General features: G+C 43.8%; 1 protein-coding gene across 1 annotated transcript; it reads left to right on the top strand.

The window, feature by feature from the left end:
* The first annotated feature begins 741 nt into the window (after positions 1-741).
* EIF3L (eukaryotic translation initiation factor 3, subunit L) lies at positions 742-18925 on the top strand. Its single transcript, XM_010845082.1, has 12 exons — positions 742-811; positions 1497-1707; positions 2922-3001; positions 5121-5182; positions 6311-6380; positions 6578-6651; positions 9242-9413; positions 10919-11073; positions 11800-11970; positions 13028-13525; positions 17783-17863; positions 18708-18925. Exons 1-12 carry the CDS (start codon positions 802-804, stop codon positions 18744-18746), a joined length of 1623 nt encoding a protein of 540 aa, XP_010843384.1. The 5' UTR covers positions 742-801; the 3' UTR covers positions 18747-18925.
* The last annotated feature ends 2560 nt before the right edge of the window (positions 18926-21485 follow it).

Here is a 21485-nt window from a genome sequence, read left to right on the forward strand (position 1 = left end):
TTCTAACTGTTGCTTCTTGACTGCATACTGATTTCTCAGGAGACAGGTAAGGTGGTCTGGTAGTCCCATCTCTTTCAGAATTTTCCACAGTTTGTTGGGATCCATGCAGTCAAAGGCTTTGGCGTAGTCAATAAAGCAGAAGTAGATGTTTTCCTGGAATTCTCTTGCTTTTTCGATGATACAGTGGATGTTGGCAATCTGATATCTGGTTTCTCTGCCTTTTCTAAATCCAGCTTGGACATCTTCATGGTTCACATACTGTTGAAGCCTGGCTTGGAAAATTTTGATCATTACTTTTCTAGTGTGTGAGATTAGTGCAATTGTGCGGTAGTTTGAGCATTCTTCTGCATTGCCTTTCTTTGGGATTGGAATGAAGATTGACCTTTTCCAGTCCTGTGGCCACTGCTGAGTTTTCCAAATTTCCTGGCATATTGAGTTCAGCACTTTCACAGCATCATCTTTTAGGATTTGAAATAGCTCAACTGAAATTCCATCACCTCCACTAGCTTTGTTCCTAGTGATGCTTCCTAAGGCCCACTTGACTTTGCATTCCAGGATGTCTTGCTCTAGGTGGGTGATCACACCATCGTGGTTATCTGGGTCACAAAGATCTTTTTTGTATAGTTCTTCTGTGTATTCTTGCCACCTCTTTTTAATATTTTCTGCTTCTGTCTTACTTGCCTTTGTGTCTTTAGGAACCTAGAACGAGCATGTTGGATTCACAGACTGGTGACTGTTTATTTGTGTCTCTTTTGTTAATAGGCTGCTTATGATCCCTATGCTTATCCCGGCGACTATGATATGCACACAGGTGAGTCTACGGGTTTGGCTAGCTGGGTGCTTCTGAGGATTGACACCTTTTTGAATGTCTCACAGCTGCCTTGACGGGCACCTGTTTAAAACTAGGTGTTGATGATCCAGGTTTGGAGTCAGTTATTAGCTCTCAGCCAGAGGGTGGTACAGAGCCTATTAAACCAGGCTTTTTTCATGGTCCACCTCAGAGTCTTACAAAGGAAGGATGGTTGTCCTGGCTGTGGTTTTCCTTGTTTAGACTATTACCTGAAGAAGAAAATCTTGTGAAAAATTAAAGTTTAGTTGCTTGCACTGTCATATTGATAGAGAATGGCAGTTGGTTATTTATTTAAAAAATACTAAGTGCCTACTGCTTACTTCCTCTTAACCACAGTTCCACCCCCCTTCCCGATAACCATCCCAAGTTCTGAGGGTAGACCTGGGTACAAGACAAATAAGGTTCTTGCTGTCATAGACTTTAGATTCTGGTGGGGGAATCAGTAAGCAAATAAATTACTTTAATAAGAAAATGACTAGTGGAAAATGTGAAGAAAGAGACCAGTGGGGATTGGGAGTGACATGGAGAGTGTTTAAAAAGGCATTACACCTAGTTTTATAGACATGAGTTTAGTTTCACAAGTGACCTTGCCCTCTTGTTATGTCGTGCATACGAATTTGAAGTGTTTATCATATCCAATCTCTAGGAGATCCAAAGCAGGATCTGGCTTATGAACGTCAGTATGAACAGCAAACCTATCAAGTGATCCCTGAAGTGATCAAGAACTTCATCCAGTACTTCCACAAAACTGTCTCGGACTTAATTGACCAGAAGGTGTATGAGCTACAGGCCAGTCGTGTCTCCAGCGATGTCATTGACCAGAAGGTGTATGAGATTCAGGACATCTATGAGAACAGGTGTGGGCCATTGGCTGAAATAATCTCCTACTGGGTGAGACTGGCTGAGTAATGCAGTCTGTAGAAGGGGGTGATATTTAATCATGATTCTGTAAAGAGAGTACGCTAGGGTTTTCTGTGATTCTTTGGGAGTTACAGACATTATTTTATTGGACTCTATATCCAGAACTTGTACAAGGCCTGAAATAATACCATCAGTATTAATTATAATAGTAATTACATATATGATCAGTATAAATTAGTGTCATAAGTGCTTTTCTTGTATTTATTCATGTACTCTTCACAGCAACCTTGTGAAGTAGGTACCATTGTTTTCCTCATTTTATAGTTGAGTAAACAAAGCACAGAAGGATTAAGTCACATAGTGGATGTTCTGAGTTTTGAACCTGCACAGTCTGTCACTAGAGCCTAATTTCTAAATTGTGCTGTACAACTTCTCAATGCATAATAGGATGAACAGAGCTCTTGAGTGGTTGCTTCTCAGTTTTTTTGTCTTAGTCATCCTTCTCCCCACTTTGTTCATGCCGTGTGACTTGTGGGATCTTAGTTCCCTGACCAGGGATCAAACCCAGGCCATGGCAGTGAAAGTGTCGAGTCATAACCACTGGACCACCAGGGAATTCCTGATTGCATCCTAGTTTTGAGGGCACTGCCCTTGTGTAAAGGGCTTTAGAAGTGAGATAGGTCAGTCAGAGCTGGATAGTCCGCAAAGACTTCAGGAGGAAATAGGGTCGTGAAGCATCTTGGGCATCAGTGTTTGGGTTGGATGCTCTAGGGCTGTTGCGGCATCAAACTGCAGCAAATACTGTTGCTGCCATGTTTGAAGAAGAGCACTCTTGGAAGTGGAAAGAGGGGAAGCTGAGGGAGGTGTGTGGGGGTGTCTGAAAGGTAGTTCTCAAGTCAGGGAACAGTGAGCAGTGAAATACAACTCCAGAGTTCATGATACAAGAGCAGGAGATGATCTTGAAGAGCTTGGTGGTTGCCTAATTGATGTAAAAGAAATGTTTCACTGTATTAAGAAAGGTTGGGGTACAGAGTTGGGTTGAGGAAAGTTACAGAGTTGGAGGCTCTGGCCCTGGCTCTGGTTCTGTGACTTCTTCCCTTTACTGAGCTTGGGTACTTATCTATAAAATGTGACAGATCTCTAAAACAGATCCTTTTTGTTCAGATCCTTCCTGTTTTGGACTTATAAAGTATTTCTGTTTGGTTTTCAGCTGGACCAAGTTGACTGAAAGATTCTTCAAGAATACACCTTGGCCTGAGGCTGAAACCATTGCTCCGCAGGTTGGCAACGGTAGGTGTCCTGGGTGCTGGATGGGATCCTATGACTGGAAGTCATTAGAAAGTTCAGAATGGTCTGTATCTGTTTTGTTCTTCATTTTATTTCCCCAGAGTTTGGTGCATAGTAGATGTGACTTGTTGAATGAAAGCTGAATAAATGAAAAGAGGACAGATTTTTCATATGTGGTGAATGCTGAAAGTGAGATTTTTGTCTTACTGATTTCTTTTTCCCTGTGTAATTTTTGGGGTCATTACAGTTGCTCCAGAGTGGGCTTTCTGACCTCCTCACATTTCACTTTCTGATGGAGTCTTTTATATATGGTGTAAAGTATTAAGATCATGGCATCTGGTCCCATCACTTCGTGGGAAATAGATGGGGAAACAGTGGAAACAGTGTCAGACTTTATTTTTTAGGGCTCCAAAATCACTGCAGATGGTGATTGCAGCCATGAAATTAAAAGATGCTTACTCCTTGTAAGGAAAGTTATGACCAACCTAGATAGCATATTCAAAAGCAGAGACATTATTTTGCCAACAAAGGTCCGTCTAGTCAAGGCTATGGTTTTTCCAGTAGTCATGTATGGATGTGGGAGTTGGACTGTGAAGAAAGCTGAGCGCCAAAGAATTGATGCTTTTGAACTGTGGTGTTGGAGAAGACTCTTGAGAGTCCCTTGGACTGCAAGGAGATCCAACCAGTCCATTCTAAAGGAGATCAGTCCTGGGTGTTCATTGGAAGGACCGATGCTAAAGCTGAAACTCCAGTACTTTGGCCACCTCATTCGAAGAGTTGACTCGTTGGAAAAGACCCTGATGCCAGGAGGGATTGGGGGCCAGAGGAAAAGAGGACGACAGAGGATGAGATGGCTGGATGGCATCACCGACTCGATGGACATGAGTTTGCATGAACTCCGGGAGTTGGTGATGGACAAGGAGGCCTGGTGTGCTGCAATTCATGGGGTCGCAGAGTTGAACACGACTGAGCGACCGAACTGAACTGAACTGAAAGTAGGAAGAGCCAACCTCATTCTTTTGCATGTGGATACCCAGTTTTTCCAGTACCAGTTTTTGGAAAGACTTTTTTTCCATTAAATTGTCCTGACAACCTTTTTGGAAATTAGTGATCATGTAAGGTTTATTTTTGGACTCTCATCTTGACTCCATTGATCTTTTATGACTGTACCAACCACACTGTCTTAATGATTGTGGCTTTGGACAGTTTTGAAATTGGGAAGTATAAGTCCTCCAACTTTGTTGTTTTTCAAAATTGCTTTGGGTCTTCTGTGTCCCTTGAATTTCCATATTAATTTTAGGATCAGCTTGTCAGTTTTGGGATCAGCTTGGATTTTGTTAGAGATTGTGTTGTATCTGAGTATCAGTTTGAGAGAACCTCAGTTTGAGATTCTGACATTCCTCTCCAGTGGAGTCACATGGATTGTACTTCATTCCTTGAGCAAGGAGTTGTGATACCATGTGTGACCATAGTTGTCTACCATAGCAGCTCATTACAAACTCAACATGTACTGAAATTCCAGACTCTCAGAAGGAAAGCAGGTATTCAGTATAAAACATGTTGTTTGCACAAACAGTTTAAGGATACCAACCCTATCAGGTTAGTGGGAACCCTTCTGAAACCTGGGTTCCCAGATGCTGGTCAAGGAGCAGCTTTACTAGCAGGCCTAAGGATAATAGTCTCAGACCTGTATGTGAACTCTGCACAGCATCAGTATCTGAAGAGCTTCCGCACATCTTTCTTTTTCGTGGTTGCGTCGTATCAATAGGATAAATTCCTTAAAATAGGATGTCTAAGTCAAAGGTCCCCTTGCACGTGCAATTTCAATAGTTAAATGTCACGTTATCTTCCTTGGAGTTATTATTATGTCCTGGTTAAGCAACTGGATGGCAGCAATAACTAAACGGTGAAGGGATATGGGCCTGAATGAGGTTGAGATGAATTTGAAAGAGTAAAATGGGAAATGAATTTTCTCGTTGAATGTATTGTTGGAGTGTGAGTGTTAGATGTTTGATGTTGTTTAATCTCTGAAATCACATTTACCCTGTTACTTCCCACCAAGGGCTAAAACTGACTAGTTGTTCAGTGTATTCCTAAAGCACCCCTCTGCCATCTCTTTCAGATGCTGTCTTCCTGATTTTATACAAAGAATTATACTACAGGCACATATATGCCAAAGTCAGTGTGAGTATCTAATTGTTGCTGGCAGTTTTTAAACTCTATGCCATTTTTGACCCTGAAACACAATTGCTAGTTTAATTTCTCCACCTCGAATAGTTCTCCTTGACTGGGCTTGGGCAGGTGGTAGTTTCACTGGAAGAGCGTTTACTGTATTAGGCACTTTACCTTCATAATCTCATTTTTCAGACAGATTAAATACCTTGTCAGACCCCATGGTTAGTATACTGTGGGACTAAGACTCCAAGGCAGTGTTCTTTCTAGTCTATCAAAAATACACCGTTCATCATGTTGTTCCCCAGCTCAGACATCTTCAGTGGTTCTCATTTACCAGCAGCATGAAGTCTAGCTCCGGGGTCAGCAGCCTTCTATGTACAGAGGTAGTTAGTAAGTATTCTGGGCCTCTTTCACACTCTGTTCACCTCTGTAGTAGCCATGGACAGTGAGTACACATAGCTGTGTTCCAGGTGAGCTTTTTATTTACCAAAACAGGTGATGGTGCATTTGCTGAACCCCTGGCTTAATTCTTGTTTGGCCCTAAAAGACCTCTGCACTTCTGGCCCATTGAAGCCCACTGTAGCATTGTCTGCCTTACTCCCCAGCCCTCAAGCACCATACACATCTCTTTGCCTCTGTTAGTCCTGTTTTTCCTGAAGCACGTTCCCCTTGCTCCTCTGCTTGCCAGATGTGCGTACCTGGTGTCTAAAGGTCAGTTAAGGTTTTTGGCATAAAATTTGACCCTTAGGGTCAGATACTCAGGATCGCTTTGAACTGCTGTAGCACTTACTGTCTTCCCTATCACTGGAGTGCTCTTTACATGCTAAGAAGCGGGGAGCAGACATCAGTTCTCATGTATGTTTGACCCTTGAACAACATAAGTTGGAACTGTGTGGGTCCACTTACATGCAGATATTTTCAGTAAATATACTACAGAGTTGACTCTGCAGATAATGGAAAAACCAAGTGTATGGAGGGCCGACTCTGTGTTATACATAGATTTTTGACCGGAGGGTTGGCACCCCTGACCTGCATGTTTACAAAGGTCAGCTGTATTTGTCTTCAGCTCTCAGTGGCAGGCCGTGAGTAGAGTCCGTTAGGTTAACTGTGTCCTTCTGTCTTCTGCTTTCTTTACAGGGAGGACCCTCCTTGGAGCAGAGGTTTGAATCGTATTACAACTACTGCAATCTCTTCAACTACATTCTTAGTGAGTCTGAGGTTATGATGAAACCTAATATTTGTCTTCATCTCTTTTTAACAGGATTTTAACATGCAGGTGGGAAGAGGGGAGGTCTTGAGATTCATAGTCCTTTTAAGAGAGAAATTAAAAATTGTGTTCTGCAACCTTGCTGAATGGGTGTAGTCATTGACTTGAGTCTGACTTTTCTGTGGTCTTCTGCACAGATGCTGATGGTCCTGCTCCCCTTGAACTCCCCAACCAGTGGCTCTGGGACATCATCGATGAGTTCATCTACCAGGTAGCTGGTCAGCCTTGGGTTAATTTGAAGTATTCAATAACTGGTCCAAACAAAGAACAGCTGTTAACTGTTGTTTGTGTTATTAAAAAGATACAGGGGCATTCTCCATCCCCCTTCTGGTGTCTGTGTCAGAAGCTTTTTCTATCCTTTTTCACTTTAATAAAACTCTGCTACACACACACACACACAGAAAAAGATACATAATATAAAACCGTCTCAGCATAGTGAGAAATAACCCTGTCACATTGAACTCCATGTTGTGGTTTTCTGAAGAATTCATTGAGGTCTGAGAGCTCCATTCTGAACTTGGAAGTTGAGCTCCAGACTTCCAACACTTTGTTACCTGACCTTGAGAGGTGGTCTGATAGGAAGAATACAGGTTTCCTAGGCTTTGGAGTCAGCTAGAAGTGGGGTCTTGTGGGTTGTGGCCAGCTGGTGGCTCTGTAGCAGTGACAAGTTTTTTCAGCTTTCTGAGCCTCACTTGCGTCACCTACGGGTCAGGAAGTTTTTATATCTTGATTGTGGTGGTGGTGATGTGAGTATATTCTGGATTAGAGTAAAACGGGACATTTTTATCAAAGGGGAAATATTACCTAAGAGTACTGTTACTAAAAAAAGGAAGTTGAACTTGGGGAAAATTTTTTTTCTTGTGTTTTACTAAGATAACATAGCTCTTACTGGGTATTTCAGGAAAAATCGGTTTGTTAATAAAGCTCTTATTTGAACTCCATGGATCAAAGAGACTCTAAATACAAAGTGCTGACGCGTTGTAATTGGAGAGCTGAGGAAACCTTCCTAGGCCCTTTGAGAAAGAGGCTTCTTGCTCAAGATAGGCTTCAGTGCCTTTGGGCATTGAAGACCACAAAGCACACCGGCCTTGTTTGCCTTCTCTGGCTCCTTGGCTTGTTCGGTTGTTTGTACTTTATTTATTTGGCTTTACCTGCTGTTAGTTGCAGTTCATGGCATCTCCACTGTGGCATGTAAACTCTTAGTTGAGGCATGTGGGATCTAGTTCTCTGACAAGGACCAAATCCAGGCCCCTGCTTTGGGAGCTGGAGTCTTAGCCACTGGGCCCCGAGGGAAGTCCGTCCCTTGGCTTGTTACTTGGCATAATTTTAGAAGGTTGGCCATCCTGTTGGCTCACAGCAAGTCAGAGTCTGTGTTAAGTTTCTTCATCAGACTAAAGATAATCCTAATTCCCTGGCTTAACTGGTGCTCTGTTAATGGGTTTAAGTGCTCTCACTTCTAACAAAGACTCCCACTATGGGCTAGGTGCGATTCCTCCAGCCAGTCTTTATGAGAAGTGAGAGTGCTATAAGCCTCTTAAGAAAACGCCAGCTATACCTCATGGGGTGAGTGGCTCCTCCCCACCACTTGTTCCTTTTTTCTTTAAAAAAAATTTAAAAAGAAGTCTTTTTTTCCTCTTTATTCCCCACCACTTTCATTTATTTGTATTGATATAGTAATATATGAATTTGTTATTACTGAGTTTTTTTTTAAGTGCAGATAAAGTGAAAGTGTCTTCCTGCCTTGCCTTTGCAGAGATATCAATTAGTATCTGCAAAGATAATCAGCGTATAAAGGCCTGCCTTATTCTTTTGTGCCATCCACCTGATGTACCACTCTTCTGGTCTATGTGCTACACATAAATCTGTTTCTGGAGATGACTGGAAGTAGAGTTGTTGGCTGAAGGATGTTTGCTTCTTAAATTGTTTTAAATCAGGTTTATAGAGTCATAAATTGCACAAATAAAATATACCAATTTTAAGAATATAGTTGAGATCTGACAAATATATTGGAGGAGGAAATGGCAACTCACTCCAGTATAACCACAATCAAGATATAAAACATTTTTGTCACTTCGAATTTTAATAAATAGTAATTATTGCCCTCAAAAGGCTGTGTCAAATATACTACTACTATAAGCATTATTAGAAAGCAAGTTTTCTGTATTGGATGTTATTGGTCTAATTTTTGTCAATTTGATAGGAAAGAAATGGTAATCATTTTAATTTACGTTTCTCTGAAAAGATTGAGCATTTTGTCTACTAACTGACCAGGCCTGTTCAAAGTAATTATCAGTATTCTTTGCCTGTTTTTCTGTTGGCTGATCTTCCTCTTTTTGGCTTAATGAGAATTCCTTCTACATTCTGGATACTATTCTTCGTTTATTGTAAATTTAGAAACGTTTTCTCCTGCCTTCTTAGAGGAAGGTGATATTTTAAAGTTGAAGAGTGATCTTAGGTCATCTAGAACTTAGCTTCTAGGTCACTGGAACCTGTGTTTGGAAACCAGGTTCTAGTGGCCAGCGCTGTGATGCCCAGAGACATTAAGTAACTTTAGGCTGTGTTTGACTCCAAATTGAATGTTTTCTTTTTCCCACTACTTGTCATTTTAGAGATATTTACTTCACTGTGGAATAAGTAATATAGTAATGAACAAAATTCACAGCTTAGTCAAAGATGGCTTTCAAAGAACCAGTAGTGAGCGCGCAGATTGCGGTAGCGGAAGGGACAGCTGCAGCGCTGTGCGCTTGTGTGTCCCTTTGGGTTTTACGCCCCTGCCACATCGTTCCCTTCTTCCTCAACAGTTTCAGTCATTTAGTCAGTACCGCTGTAAGACCGCCAAGAAGTCAGAGGAAGAGATCGACTTCCTTCGCTCCAATCCCAAAATCTGGAATGTTCACAGCGTCCTCAATGTCCTTCACTCCCTAGTGGACAAGTCCAACATCAACCGGCAGCTGGAGGTGTACACGAGCGGAGGTGAGCGCTGCCCGCTGTCGGTTCCCCAGGCATAGCGGCGTGGGTTGGAGGAGCCGCCGTCTCTCGTCTCTCGGGCTGCTCCTCTGGTGTCTGGGGATGAATAGGAGCTGAGTGCTGATTTGGAGGCTGCTGGGCTTGGCCATCTGTTGGCTGACAGAATGAACCAGTACTTCCTAAGAGCTGTGTTTGTAAACACTTCTGCTGCCTCTCCAGGACCTTTGTTTAGATAAGCACTTCTCAAACATTTTGGTGTGAGGACCACTTGACACTCTAAAAGATTAAGAATCCCAAAGTTTATCTCTATAAGCATTTTGTTCCAGTGAGAAGAGTGGTGGTTTTGCAAAGCTCTTTAAATGTGGCTTTGTGGAAGAGTGCTGGAGGGGTCTTCTGCCTCTTCCTTCAGTTTGTGGCAAGACGCTGCTGTGGTTGATGTATCTGAGGGGAGTCTGGCCTCACACAGATATTTAATTGGGACAGGGAGGAGAAACTTTGTTTAACAGCCTTTTCGCATAGCCCAGCTCTTCTCTGATTCTACACCAGAACTTGACCATGGTAGTTTCTGTAGGTTAGTTGCAGCGTGGAATCTGAAACCTTATCAGTCAACTTTTTCTTTGTTATGTTAAGGTTTACTAGTCTCTCCTGCAGCCTGAGTGAATTTTTTTAATCCGTGCATGATGTAAAATGAGCTAGCAAGATTTTCTGAAAGTTGACACATTTTATTATACAGTTTTTTGAAACCACATCTGTTACTTTGACCATCAACCTCATCAGATAAATCCTTATTTGGGGAAGCTGTTGTTCATAGTAGTTTTATTAACGACTAGTAGATAGAAGTTTTATGAAATTCTAATTTTTACTTAAAAGTTGGTAAGTTCATTGACACTTAACAGACATTGGTATCTTAACAAGTTCGCTGCACTCATTTTTGAGAAAATGCTAAATACCCATTTCTGAATAGTCATAGTTTGTATATTAGTTATTCTTTTAAGTAACAATGGGGTTTTGTAAAAAAAAGAGTGGCTGGTTCTTTCATTGCAGGTGAGTGGTGGTAAAGAATACAATGATGATAGTCGAGTTCAGTGCCACTGTCTGATTGATGCTAAGTTGTCGGTAGTTTTACTCAAATTGTTTCTGCACCATCAGTGCAAATGTCAACTCAGTGAGAAAGGCACGTGGTATCTTAGTGTTGTTAGGAAAATAGCTTTGATCTCATGGACATCCTGAAAGGAGGGGCTTAGTGAGGAGCTCTTATTGATGAGAGGGGTCCTCTTGTGTTCTCAGGTGTGTGTGGGGACTGGCACCCGCCCCCCACCACCAAGTGACTTAACTGGTGAATATAAGATTAGCATGAGGCAGGCGTGCTGCTGCTTCCTATTCATTCAGAGGCAGAGCAGAGAGCTTTGGAGGCTGGCAGTAGGTTAAGAGTTTACTGAGTGACATTGAAGGTTCAGGCCTGCCCTTGTTCCCGGCCTCCCCTGAAGTGTACACTGTCTGTCTTTACTCAGGCGACCCAGAGAGTGTGGCCGGGGAGTACGGACGGCACTCCCTCTACAAGATGCTCGGCTACTTCAGCCTGGTTGGCTTGCTGCGACTGCACTCCCTGTTGGGGGATTACTACCAGGCCATCAAGGTGCTAGAGAACATCGAACTGAACAAGAAGGTAATTCCCTGTTTCCTCAGGCCCACATTTGCAGGGCCTTAAGAGAATATCTGATCTATTAGGACAGATTTCAAGGAGAAAAAATGAGGAATCCTCTCCAGGGAACATTGAGACAAGAATTGGAAAACTACTGCAGGGAAAACCTGAATCTGGACAGGGTGGTTTTCGCTTTGATGCTTAGTAACGTCTCGGATATTCACCATTCCTATTGATCCTATTTTCAAATCAGAATGATTAGGCAGATTTTTACCTTTCAGCTTTCACCAAAGAATTAACAAAATACTTTAAAGTTCTGAGGTGGTAGAGATAATGGTCTGTTAGCAGTGGTGGTTTGCCACGCCGTAGAAACAGGATACCTTTTTTGTTTGATGTATGTATCTTATCAGTCTGTTCCTTTATAGGGCTTATTTGGAAAAGCAAGAAAGAATGTAAAAGTGAGGTGTAGAGGATTTTAGAGTTGAAAGAAATTTTAGGGTCACCTGGTCCAGTCTTTTTCTCTTACAGCCAAGGAAATGGAGTCTTCAGGTCACATAATCAGTTAGTGATACAATCTACTCGGAGCCTCCAACTCCAGAGCCAGGGCTTCCTCTGAGTAGTTCAGGGCCTCTGCAGGGATCTCTTGATGCTTCTGCTTTGCCTGACACTAGGCCCTGCCGATTTTTACATCCTAGCTGGGATGAAATTGGTCTTAAGACTCATGGATGCTGCTTCTGCTTCCTTCCACAGAGCATGTATTCCCGTGTGCCCGAGTGCCAGGTTACCACATACTATTATGTCGGTTTTGCATATTTGATGATGCGTCGCTACCAGGATGCCATCCGGGTCTTTGCCAACATCCTCCTCTACATCCAGAGGACCAAGAGCATGTTCCAGAGGACCACGTACAAATATGAGATGGTAAGGAGGCCTCTGACCAGCTGACACAGCAGTGCCAACAGTTTTTGGGTAAACCAAAATTGTGCTATTTTGCCTGCTTTTTCAATAGGATGATTTCTTAATGGCTAGCCTATTCTGAGTTTCTTTTGTTATACACATTACTTTGGATCATTAACACCTTGATGATCAGGACAGTAGTGTCTTTTCTTTTATGTTTATCCCCCAGCAGTACTTAGGATGTTCACTGGGCTGTGGGTACTTAAAATCAGTTAGATATGGGTACTGCACCCAAGCAGTTTGCCTGGAGGACGATGGATCCAGAACACGCCTAGAATTGGAATGATGATGTGAGTGATTGAAACACAGGCGTGTGTGCCCAGTCACTCAGTCATGGCCGATTCTTTGAGAACCCGTGGAGTGTAGCCTGCCAGGCTCCTCCGTCCATGGGATTTTCCAGGCAAGAGTATTGGAGCGGGTTGCCATTTCCTTCTCCAGAGGATCTTCCCGATCCAGGGATCAAACCCACGTTGGCAGGCAGATTCTTGATGCTGAGCCACCTGGGAAGCCAGAATTGGGGGGAGGTTTCTAAATAAAGCAGAGGTGTCGAGACTTGGAAGTATGATCATGTAGCAGCCCAGGAAACCAGTTGGACTGAAAGGCAGAAGAGTAACCATAACCTTTACTAATCAGCTAAAGTATTTAATCTATATTCTACAGGCGTTAAGTACCATCAGAGATTTCTAGATATTATAAGAAACAATTAAAATATTTTTCAAAAAAAAAAGATTTCTAGGTGACTTGATCATAATTGGTGTAGGAGAATTGATCTGCCACCGGTACATAGGGTGGACTGTGAGACAGAGACAGAGATACCAATAAAGAATCCAGGAGACAGGGAGGACTTGGAACTGGACCGGAAGTTCGTTGGAGCTAGAGGGAGGATTGGGAGAGACATTGGGAAACTCAGCTGCTGGGTGTAAGACAAAGGGAGAAGTCAGGAGGTCTGAACAGAGAGCATTTGGGAGGGTACAGGGTCCTTTTCATGGGACCCTGCAGCAGTCTCTCCCCCCACCCCCAGATCAACAAGCAGAATGAGCAGATGCACGCGCTGCTGGCCATCGCCCTCACCATGTACCCCATGCGTATCGACGAGAGCATTCACCTCCAGCTACGTGAGAAATACGGGGACAAGATGCTGCGCATGCAGAAAGGTGACCCGCAGGTCTACGAGGAACTTTTCAGCTATTCCTGCCCCAAGTTCCTGTCGCCAGTAGTGCCCAACTATGACAATGTGCACCCCAATTACCACAAGGAGCCCTTCCTGCAGCAGCTGAAGGTGTTTTCTGACGAGGTGCAGCAGCAGGCCCAGCTCTCGACCATCCGCAGCTTCCTCAAGCTCTACACCACCATGCCGGTGGCCAAGCTGGCCGGCTTCCTGGACCTCACCGAGCAGGAGTTCCGAATCCAGCTTCTTGTCTTCAAACACAAAATGAAGAACCTGGTGTGGACCAGTGGCATCTCCGCCCTAGATGGAGAATTTCAGTCAGCCTCCGAGGTTGACTTCTACATTGATAAGGTATGGCCGGCCCCGCCGCCACCCCGCCAGACTAGGTTCTCAGGATGCTCCCTGTTCTGTGCATCTGGGACATATCATTGAACCAAATCAACAAAGATTTCTGCCCTTGTGCTGGTATTCTAATGTTTAAAAAGTAGGTGGTAAACATCATCCTTAAGCAAACCGTGTAATAGTTCAGATGTTGCCCCTTGCTGTGGAGTAAGTCAGGTTGGTGGCAGTAGAAGCTGCAGGTTGCAGTATTAAATAAGATGACCAGGATAGACTTGGTTGGGAAAGTGAACTTGCAGCTGAGCCTTGAAGGAGGTGCAGAAATTAGCAAGCAGATACCTGGAGGAAGAGCATTCCAGGCCGAGGGAGCAATTAGAGCAAAAGCCCTGAGGCCAGAGCGAGCCCAGACAGCTGCAGTGTGCTTGGAGTGGGCTAAGAGGAGGCTGTGGTGGGAGATGGGGTGGGAGAAGAAAGGGGGATGGTGCTTTGTACACTGTTGGAAGTACCTCACTGGATAGGAAGCCATTGTCCTGACTTGTACCACCCTAGCTTGGTGCTAGCTGATTTTGAACTTCTTTTAGGGGAATTACGCGGGATGTGCTCTTTTCTGTCTGATTTCTTTGGCTCGACGTTATATTTGAGAGAAATCACCGTCCAGCGGTGTCATATGCAGCAGCAGTTCAGTCATGCCTGTTCTGTGGTGGTCTAACGTCTACTGCAGTTATTGACTGCAGCGTTTCCATTCTTCTGCTGGCAGACATTTGGGTGGTTTTGGCAGTTGAACGGTACACGTGTAATTTTATAGAGTGGCTGTCAATTGTCCGTTTAAGGTTTTTTTTTTAATGATATATATGCTTGTATATGCAAAGAGTCATTTCTGGAAAGATGCACAAGCAATATAGTGCATAAAGAAAGGCAGTTTGAGGAATATTGTTAGTGTTTGTTTTTTAATAGTAATTTATTTGGCTACGGCAGGTCTTAGTTGCAGACTGTGGGACCTTCCTTGCGTCATGCAGGATCTTTTGCTGTGGCTCGTGGGCTGCTTTCTAGCTGTGGTGTGGAGCGCTCTGGAGCACACAGGCTCAGTAGTTGTGTGTGGGCCCAGCTGCTCTGCGGGTTGCGGGATCTTGGTTCCCAGACCAGGAATCAAACCTGTGTGCCCGGCCCTGCAAGGCACATTCTTAACCATTGGACACCAGGGTAGTCCCTCCCTGTTAGAGTTTACCTTCAAGTTGAACATTTTAATGTACTTGTGAGTTTTTTTTTTCCCCCTAAGTTGTTTTAAGTGAGTTTTTCCAGACTTAAAATATTCCGGACTTCTCAAATTGTTCTTTGCATGAAATATCACCTTCCCCCTGTTTGTTTGCACCGTGTACATAATACTCAAAAATGAATGGAACGTTCTTTTTTCCCCTCCTCTTTTCTTTTTGGGCTCATGGTATCTCAGTTCTCCAACCAGGGATTGAACCTGGGTCATGACAGTGAAAACCCAGAATCCTAACCAGTAGGCCACCAGGGACTCCCAAGGAAACGTTGTATTCAGACATGTTTGGAACCCTCATAAAGACTTAAAGAATCTGTTAAAAGTTAGTGGATCAGTATCTCTCATCTCTTCTGGAATATTCTTAGGCAGTAAGTCTTAGGTATTTCTGTTCTCTTCTCCTTCTGGAATTCTTTAATCCATGTTAGACCTCTGTCCATGTTTCTTAAACCTTTCTTCCATCTTTTTGTCTCCTCTCTTCTGGATACTTTTGATTAAAAACATTCTGTACCTGTACCTGTTCATCTATCTTTCCAGCTCTGTTTCTAGCTTTCTCTTAAAAAAAAAATAATGGTGCAGTGTTTCCATATGTGCTTGGTTATTATTATTATGGTTCATTGTCCTTGAAAAAATATTTGTTAATATTCTTTGAAGCCAAGGATGAACATCTGTTCCTGTGAAGGGAATTTGTTTTTGCCTCCACGAGGTGCCTGGGAATATTCTTGGTCTGGGACCACCGTAGACTGAGGTTCCTGGGACCAGCTGGGTGACGAGGCCAGGCGGTAGACTGTCAGAAGAATATGTCTCAGAGAGGAGTCTCTTTTATGCTTCTTCCCCCACCCTTGGCAGGCTTTGCTTGGTGTCAGGAGTGGGATGGCAGTTCACTTCTGGATCACCTGTAGCTGAGGATGCAGCTCTTTAGGATCTCAGCATTACAAGGATGGTCTTCTGTTAGACTGGCCTTCTGCCCAGGTTTTCTAGGATTAACAAATCCCCTCAGTGCAGAAGGGGCTTCTGTGTTTTGCTCGCAGAATGGTTTGTTTTCTCTTAAATGATTCTTCATTCTCTTGTCAGCTCTTTGCTGCTATGAGGCAATTTTTAAAAAAATATCCTACATTTTGGTTGCTTTCAGAAAGTATAATGTATTTAAGTAGAGTTGATTTCCAGCGTTGTGATGTTGTGTTGATTCCGTTACGCATATGTATATATTGTTCTTCATGTTCTTTTCCATTATGGTTTATCGCGGAATGTTGACTATAGTTCCCTGTGCTGCCCAGTAGGACCTTGTTGTTTATCCATCCTACATATAATAGTTTACATCTGCTAATTCCAAACTCCCCATCCATCCCTCCCACACCGCCCTCTCCCTTGGCAACCACGAGTCTGTTTTCTGTATCTGTGAATATAACAACTGCTTTTTAAAATTAACTCTTAGACCCGTGTTCCAACAAAAATAACCAATCAACACAAAACTTACTTTGAAACTGTCAGATTAAAAAAGTAATCATGTTCAGAAAACTAGTATGTCGTTTGACCCGTTCACCTTTGTGGATATTGTGATACTCATCCTTATAAAAGGCAGAAAATCAGCTTGGCACAGCTGAGGCGGGGCTTGAGGGGTGAAAAGGGAAGAAAGTGTGGTGGTCTAAACATACTACTTTTGCTGGCAGTTTTTAAAGCTAAAATTAATAACAAACTTTCCTGGGTAAAATTCCATGATTAATTAGTGTATTCCCATGTTGGGCAGCCATCTCATCCTGAAAAGGAATCCCTGTCCATTAGCAGCATCCCCAGTTCTCCTGCCCCCGCAGCCCCTGGCAGATCAGTAATTTGCTTTCTTTCTCTCTCTGGATTGGTCTGTTCTTAATATTGTCTGAAAACTAGAATCATGAAATGTGTGGATTTTTGTGTTTAACTTCTTTTATTGAGCATCTTTTCAAGTTTCATCCAGGTTGTAGCAGGTATCAGTGCTTTATTCCTTTTTATGGCTGAATAGTATCTCACATTTTGGACACACCACACTGTTTATCCATTCATTAGTTCGTGGGCAGTTGAGCTGTTTTCACATTTTGGTCATTATGGGTAACACTGCTATGAATTTTTGTGAACCTGTTCTCTTGGGTTTATGTACCTAGTTCTAGAATTGCTTGGACAGTTTGGGTAGTTTGCTTTTGGAAACTTACCTTGCTAAACCAGATCCTCTCATTTTAGACTTCATGGCTTTTGGGAGGATTGGTGTTCAGCAGAACTTGGCTATCCCTGCCATGAACGGAATCACCAGAAGTAGAGATGTGTCAGTAGTGAAAGTTTTAAGTTGTGTGGGTTTTGTTTTTTGTTGGTGGTGGTGGTGGGAAATTTTGGGGGTTTTTTGTTTGTGCTTTTTGCCATGCAGCTTGATGGATCTTAGTTCCCAAGTCATGTTTTTAAAAATCAAAACCCCCTACCCCCTGCAGTGTTGTATCAGCTACCTAAAATTCTGTTTGAATTTATTCCCAATGCCTGACACTCTTGGGCCATATCAGTCACCTGCTATATTCCTTTTAGTGAGCAGACGAACTAGTCCCAGCCATCTCTGGATTGTCTTCTTCCAAGAGTTAGCAAGTTCATTTTTTTTTCCATTCTTGACTTGAAAAAAATCAAGAGATTCAGGAAGTTCTTGGGTCCTAACCTAGATTATGTAGGAATTTACAAATAAACAGTGCTCAACAAAATATTTTGAGCTAAAAAATCATTTAAAATCTAAACTAATTTGGAACTTAAAAACAGTATATGAGAATAAAATGTTATGTTTTAAATGTTACTATTGCCAACAGATTCATGGTCATTAAAAAGACCAGAAAATAAATGAGTTAACATGAAGAAAGTAAAACTCAGCATCTATAAAGAGCGGCTCCTAGCTGTTAATGCTCCCCCATAGATAGGGGTTTATCTGGCACTTAGCACCACTGGTATCTGCAGAGTCCGTCAGTGACTCCTCCTCACTGCTCCTCTGGTTGCTGTTCCCACAGGACATGATCCACATCGCAGACACCAAGGTCGCCCGGCGCTATGGGGATTTCTTCATTCGGCAGATTCACAAATTTGAAGAGGTGAGAGGTGTGGAGAGTGGTGTGGGGGCTGGAGACAGGAGTTGGGGATGGAATGGGGAGTTTTTAAGTGTTTTATTTCTCATTTCTATTTTCAAGAAAGCCTGAAATTGGCCTTTGAAGTTTCTGAGCTAGACTGGCTGGCTCCTTGGGGTCGGGGGGGGTGGGGCTGGGCCTGTAGGAGTTGCTGCGTCAGCCTTCTCTGGAGCATCTCTTCCCAAGATCTCTCTCTGCGGGTGGCCGGCTCTTGCCTCCCTCCCTGTTATTTCCTAATATGGGTGGATTCACTGCCTGCTCTTACCCGTCCCTCCCCATCTGGCAGTTAGTTACTCTTCAACTTAGACAGGTCTGGCCAGTCTTTGCAGGCAGATACCCTGAAGCTCTGTTTTGACAGACCTGGTGCATTCCATGTCCTGCCCTCAGAGAGGCCTTGTGGGTCACTCTTTGTGCCCATAGCTAGAGCCACAGCGTCCTGGTGCTTTGAGTCCTCCAGCAGAGGTCACTGCTGTGCTGTGGGCCATGCTACTGGAGTCCTGCAGGACAGTAACACAGTCCTGGCAAGTCTAGCCACCCTGAGGCCCTTGCTTATCTATAAAATGATTAGAGCAGTATAAGGTGTGTGTTCAGTGTGAAAGGCAGATAGAACAAGCTGCATGAACTGTGCAGCACTATGAGAGTGTGGGGTGGAGGGCTCACCACTGTGATAATAGACACTGTTAGTAGTGATGCCGTGATAGTAGACACTGTGACGGGTCTACTTGGGAGTGTGGCCTGGTGATCATGCACACCGTAGGAAAAGGTTTGGTGAAAAAGCCAATATCTGACTTTGCTTTTCCTTCCCTTCCAGCTTAACCGAACCCTGAAAAAGATGGGCCAGAGACCCTGAGTATATTCACACTTGACACTACTCAGGAGCTTATTTTGATGTCATTGTAGGGGGTGTTCCTCCACCATGAAGCCTTTACCCAGCTCAGCCATTGGCCAGTCACCTGGGTTGAAGTTTTTTGAATCAAAGACTGAAATGTTTTAAGTAGTTCTTAATAAAGGATCTTCTTTGGAGTCAGATTTGTCTTCTTATTCTTGTTGGGGAGCGTCTGTGAACAAGAATACTATATGTAATTTCCCATGTGTCATGAGATACTACTTCCTGATGCCTTAGTTATTGATGTTTAAATTGAATTACTTAATTCCTGTATTCATAAAGCATAATACAATATACAGGACAGTGCCATATTTAGTATCTTACCTGCATCTCAAAGGAATCCTGTGAGCATTGATGACCTGCCGAAATTTGCATGCATATTTGTGCAAGTGCTGGGTTTTTGGAAGGAACTGCTGAGCACGTACTGCCAGGACTGTGCTGACGAGTCCAGGTACACTGCCTGTGCTGTACAGCTCGGGTTCAGTAGTAGGGGCCCCATTTTGTTGAAGAGGAAACAGACCTGGGGAGTTAAGTGACTTAATCAAGGTCATGCAGTTATATTGTGTTGAGCAAAAAGTTTGGGTTTTTCTATAAGATGGCTCCAAAGTCTACTGTGTTATGCTGCTAAGGTCTTGTGATTCTTCACACTGAAAACTTATGTTAAAAAAAACCAACAAACTTGTGCAGTAGGCAGCTTCTCCCACCCTCAGTGAGTTTGGAACTACTGCTTGTCTGCCAGAACCATCACGGCCAGTCACTACGAAGCCGTGTCTGCTTTTCACATTCTTTCCCATCCCTCCTGTAAACGACCATATGGGATCTGCTATCTTGGAGACTTCTTTCAGATGGCATCTTCACCTCAAAACCTAGCAGCCTACGCTATTATCAGAGCCGATTTCTAATCTTATCTTTTCCAAGAGTTAAAGCACAGATCATATAGATCTGTGATAGTTGAAAACGTCACTGAAGTTGTCTCAGGTAGCTCACCTAACCTACAACAAAGATCAAGTGTTCCTGGACCTGTAGAAATCTTGTATTCGGGGGTAAGCCCTCAGAATGGTCTGTACACCATTTATGCATTATCTCACCCAAACATGTGGAATCCTGATGAGGCTCCTTTGTCCATGGGGATTCTCCAGGCAAGAATACCGGTGGGTTGCCATGCCCTCCAGGGAATCTTCCCAACTCAGGGATCAAACCCAGGTCTCCTGTACTACAGGCAGATTCTTTGCTGTCTGAGCCACCAGGGAAACTCAAGGAAGGAGGCTTAATTAAGTAGCTTGCCCAAGTCAAAGATGGTAGGTAGATGAAGACTGGTCTTTCATTTCCCAAACTTGTGTTTTTATCTTAGAAAGTCCTACCCTAAGACTGGTAGCAAGAAGAGCTTCACTGGTGGCTCAGTGGTAGTCTGCCTGCCAACGCAGGAGACACGGGTTTGATCCTTGGTCCAGGAAGATCCCACATGCCACAGAGCAACTAAGGCCGTGCCCCACAACTACTGAGCCTGTGCTCTAGAGCCCGGGAGCCACAACTGTGGAAGCCCGAGCAACCTAGAGCTTGTGCTCTGCAACAAGAGAGGCTGCTGCAATGAGAAGCCCTGGCACTGCAACTGGAGAACAGCCCCTACTCACCGCGGCTAGAGAAAAGCCTGTGCAGCAATGAAGACCCAGCACCACCAACAATAAATTAATTATAGAGCATCATATCCTTTTAAAAAAAAGACTGGTAGCAAGAGGTTAAATAGCAGTAGCTATACCATCAAGATCTGCAGGGTCTATATATCCCCTCCAAAGCAATTTCCTGGAACTTGGGAGGGGGTGGCTGGTGAGGCTCCCGGCTGCCACCCAGCGACAAGGTGCTGGTGAATTCTGAGGCTAGGCTCTGTGCTCACTGGGTACATGGCTGGTTTGTTCTGAGTTTTCTGGCTATAAGGAGGCTAGAGAACATGGAAGAGCCACTGTTTTGAAGGCATCACACCTGGATTCAAGTCTGAATTGTGTCACTACTGTGCAACCTCTTAGCTGGTAGACTTAGCGGAAAATTAAGCTCTGCCTGCCCTCTGTTGAGACAGCATCTGCCATCTCTCTGTTGAGAGATGAAATGAGGATGATTGGGCTGTGTTGCTCCCTGCTGTGCAGCCCACCTGAGGATCCCTAGAGTCTGCAGCTGGGCAGATCTGGGCCTGTTCCATGGCCTCGGTGTTGGGACAGCAGTAGCTGGAACTGGTCAACTGGCTTCCTTATCTGGGATGTCACCTGTCACCCTGGGGTGGATACCTGTATGGCTCTTGGGGTGGAAGCTCCTGCTCGCAGGTCAGTTCATCACTGCACACCGTTCCTTGCTTGTAAATGAGGATGTTGTGTGTTAGTCGCTCAGTCGTGTCTGACTCTGCAACCCCATGGCCTAGGGTTGTGGCCCACCAGGCTCCTCTGTCCATGGATTCTCCAGGCAAGAATATTGGAATGTGTTGCGATTTCCTTCTCCAGGGGATTTTCCTGACCCAGGGATTGAACCTGAGTCTCCTGCATTGCAGGCAGATACTTTACCATCTGAGTCACCAGTGAAATAAATGAGGATAGACTCTGCTTTAGAGGGGAGTCAGGACTAAATGTGGAGAAGGAAATAGCAACCCACTCCAGTGTTCTTGCCTGGAGAATCCCAGGGACGGTGGAGCCTGGTGGGCTGCGGTCCATGGGGTCACAC

Source organism: Bison bison, unplaced genomic scaffold (genome assembly GCF_000754665.1).
Source record: "Bison bison bison isolate TAMUID 2011002044 unplaced genomic scaffold, Bison_UMD1.0 scf7180017864213, whole genome shotgun sequence".
Lineage (NCBI taxonomy): Eukaryota > Metazoa > Chordata > Mammalia > Artiodactyla > Bovidae > Bison > Bison bison.

What these genes read in the sequence shown, in the direction of transcription:
- EIF3L (XM_010845082.1), top strand. An exon ending in ACATCGAACTGAACAAGAAG is followed by an intron (nt 11,074 to 11,799) that starts GTAATTCCCTGT and finishes TTCCTTCCACAG; the next exon opens with AGCATGTATTCCCGTGTGCC. An exon ending in CCACGTACAAATATGAGATG is followed by an intron (nt 11,971 to 13,027) that starts GTAAGGAGGCCT and finishes CCCCACCCCCAG; the next exon opens with ATCAACAAGCAGAATGAGCA.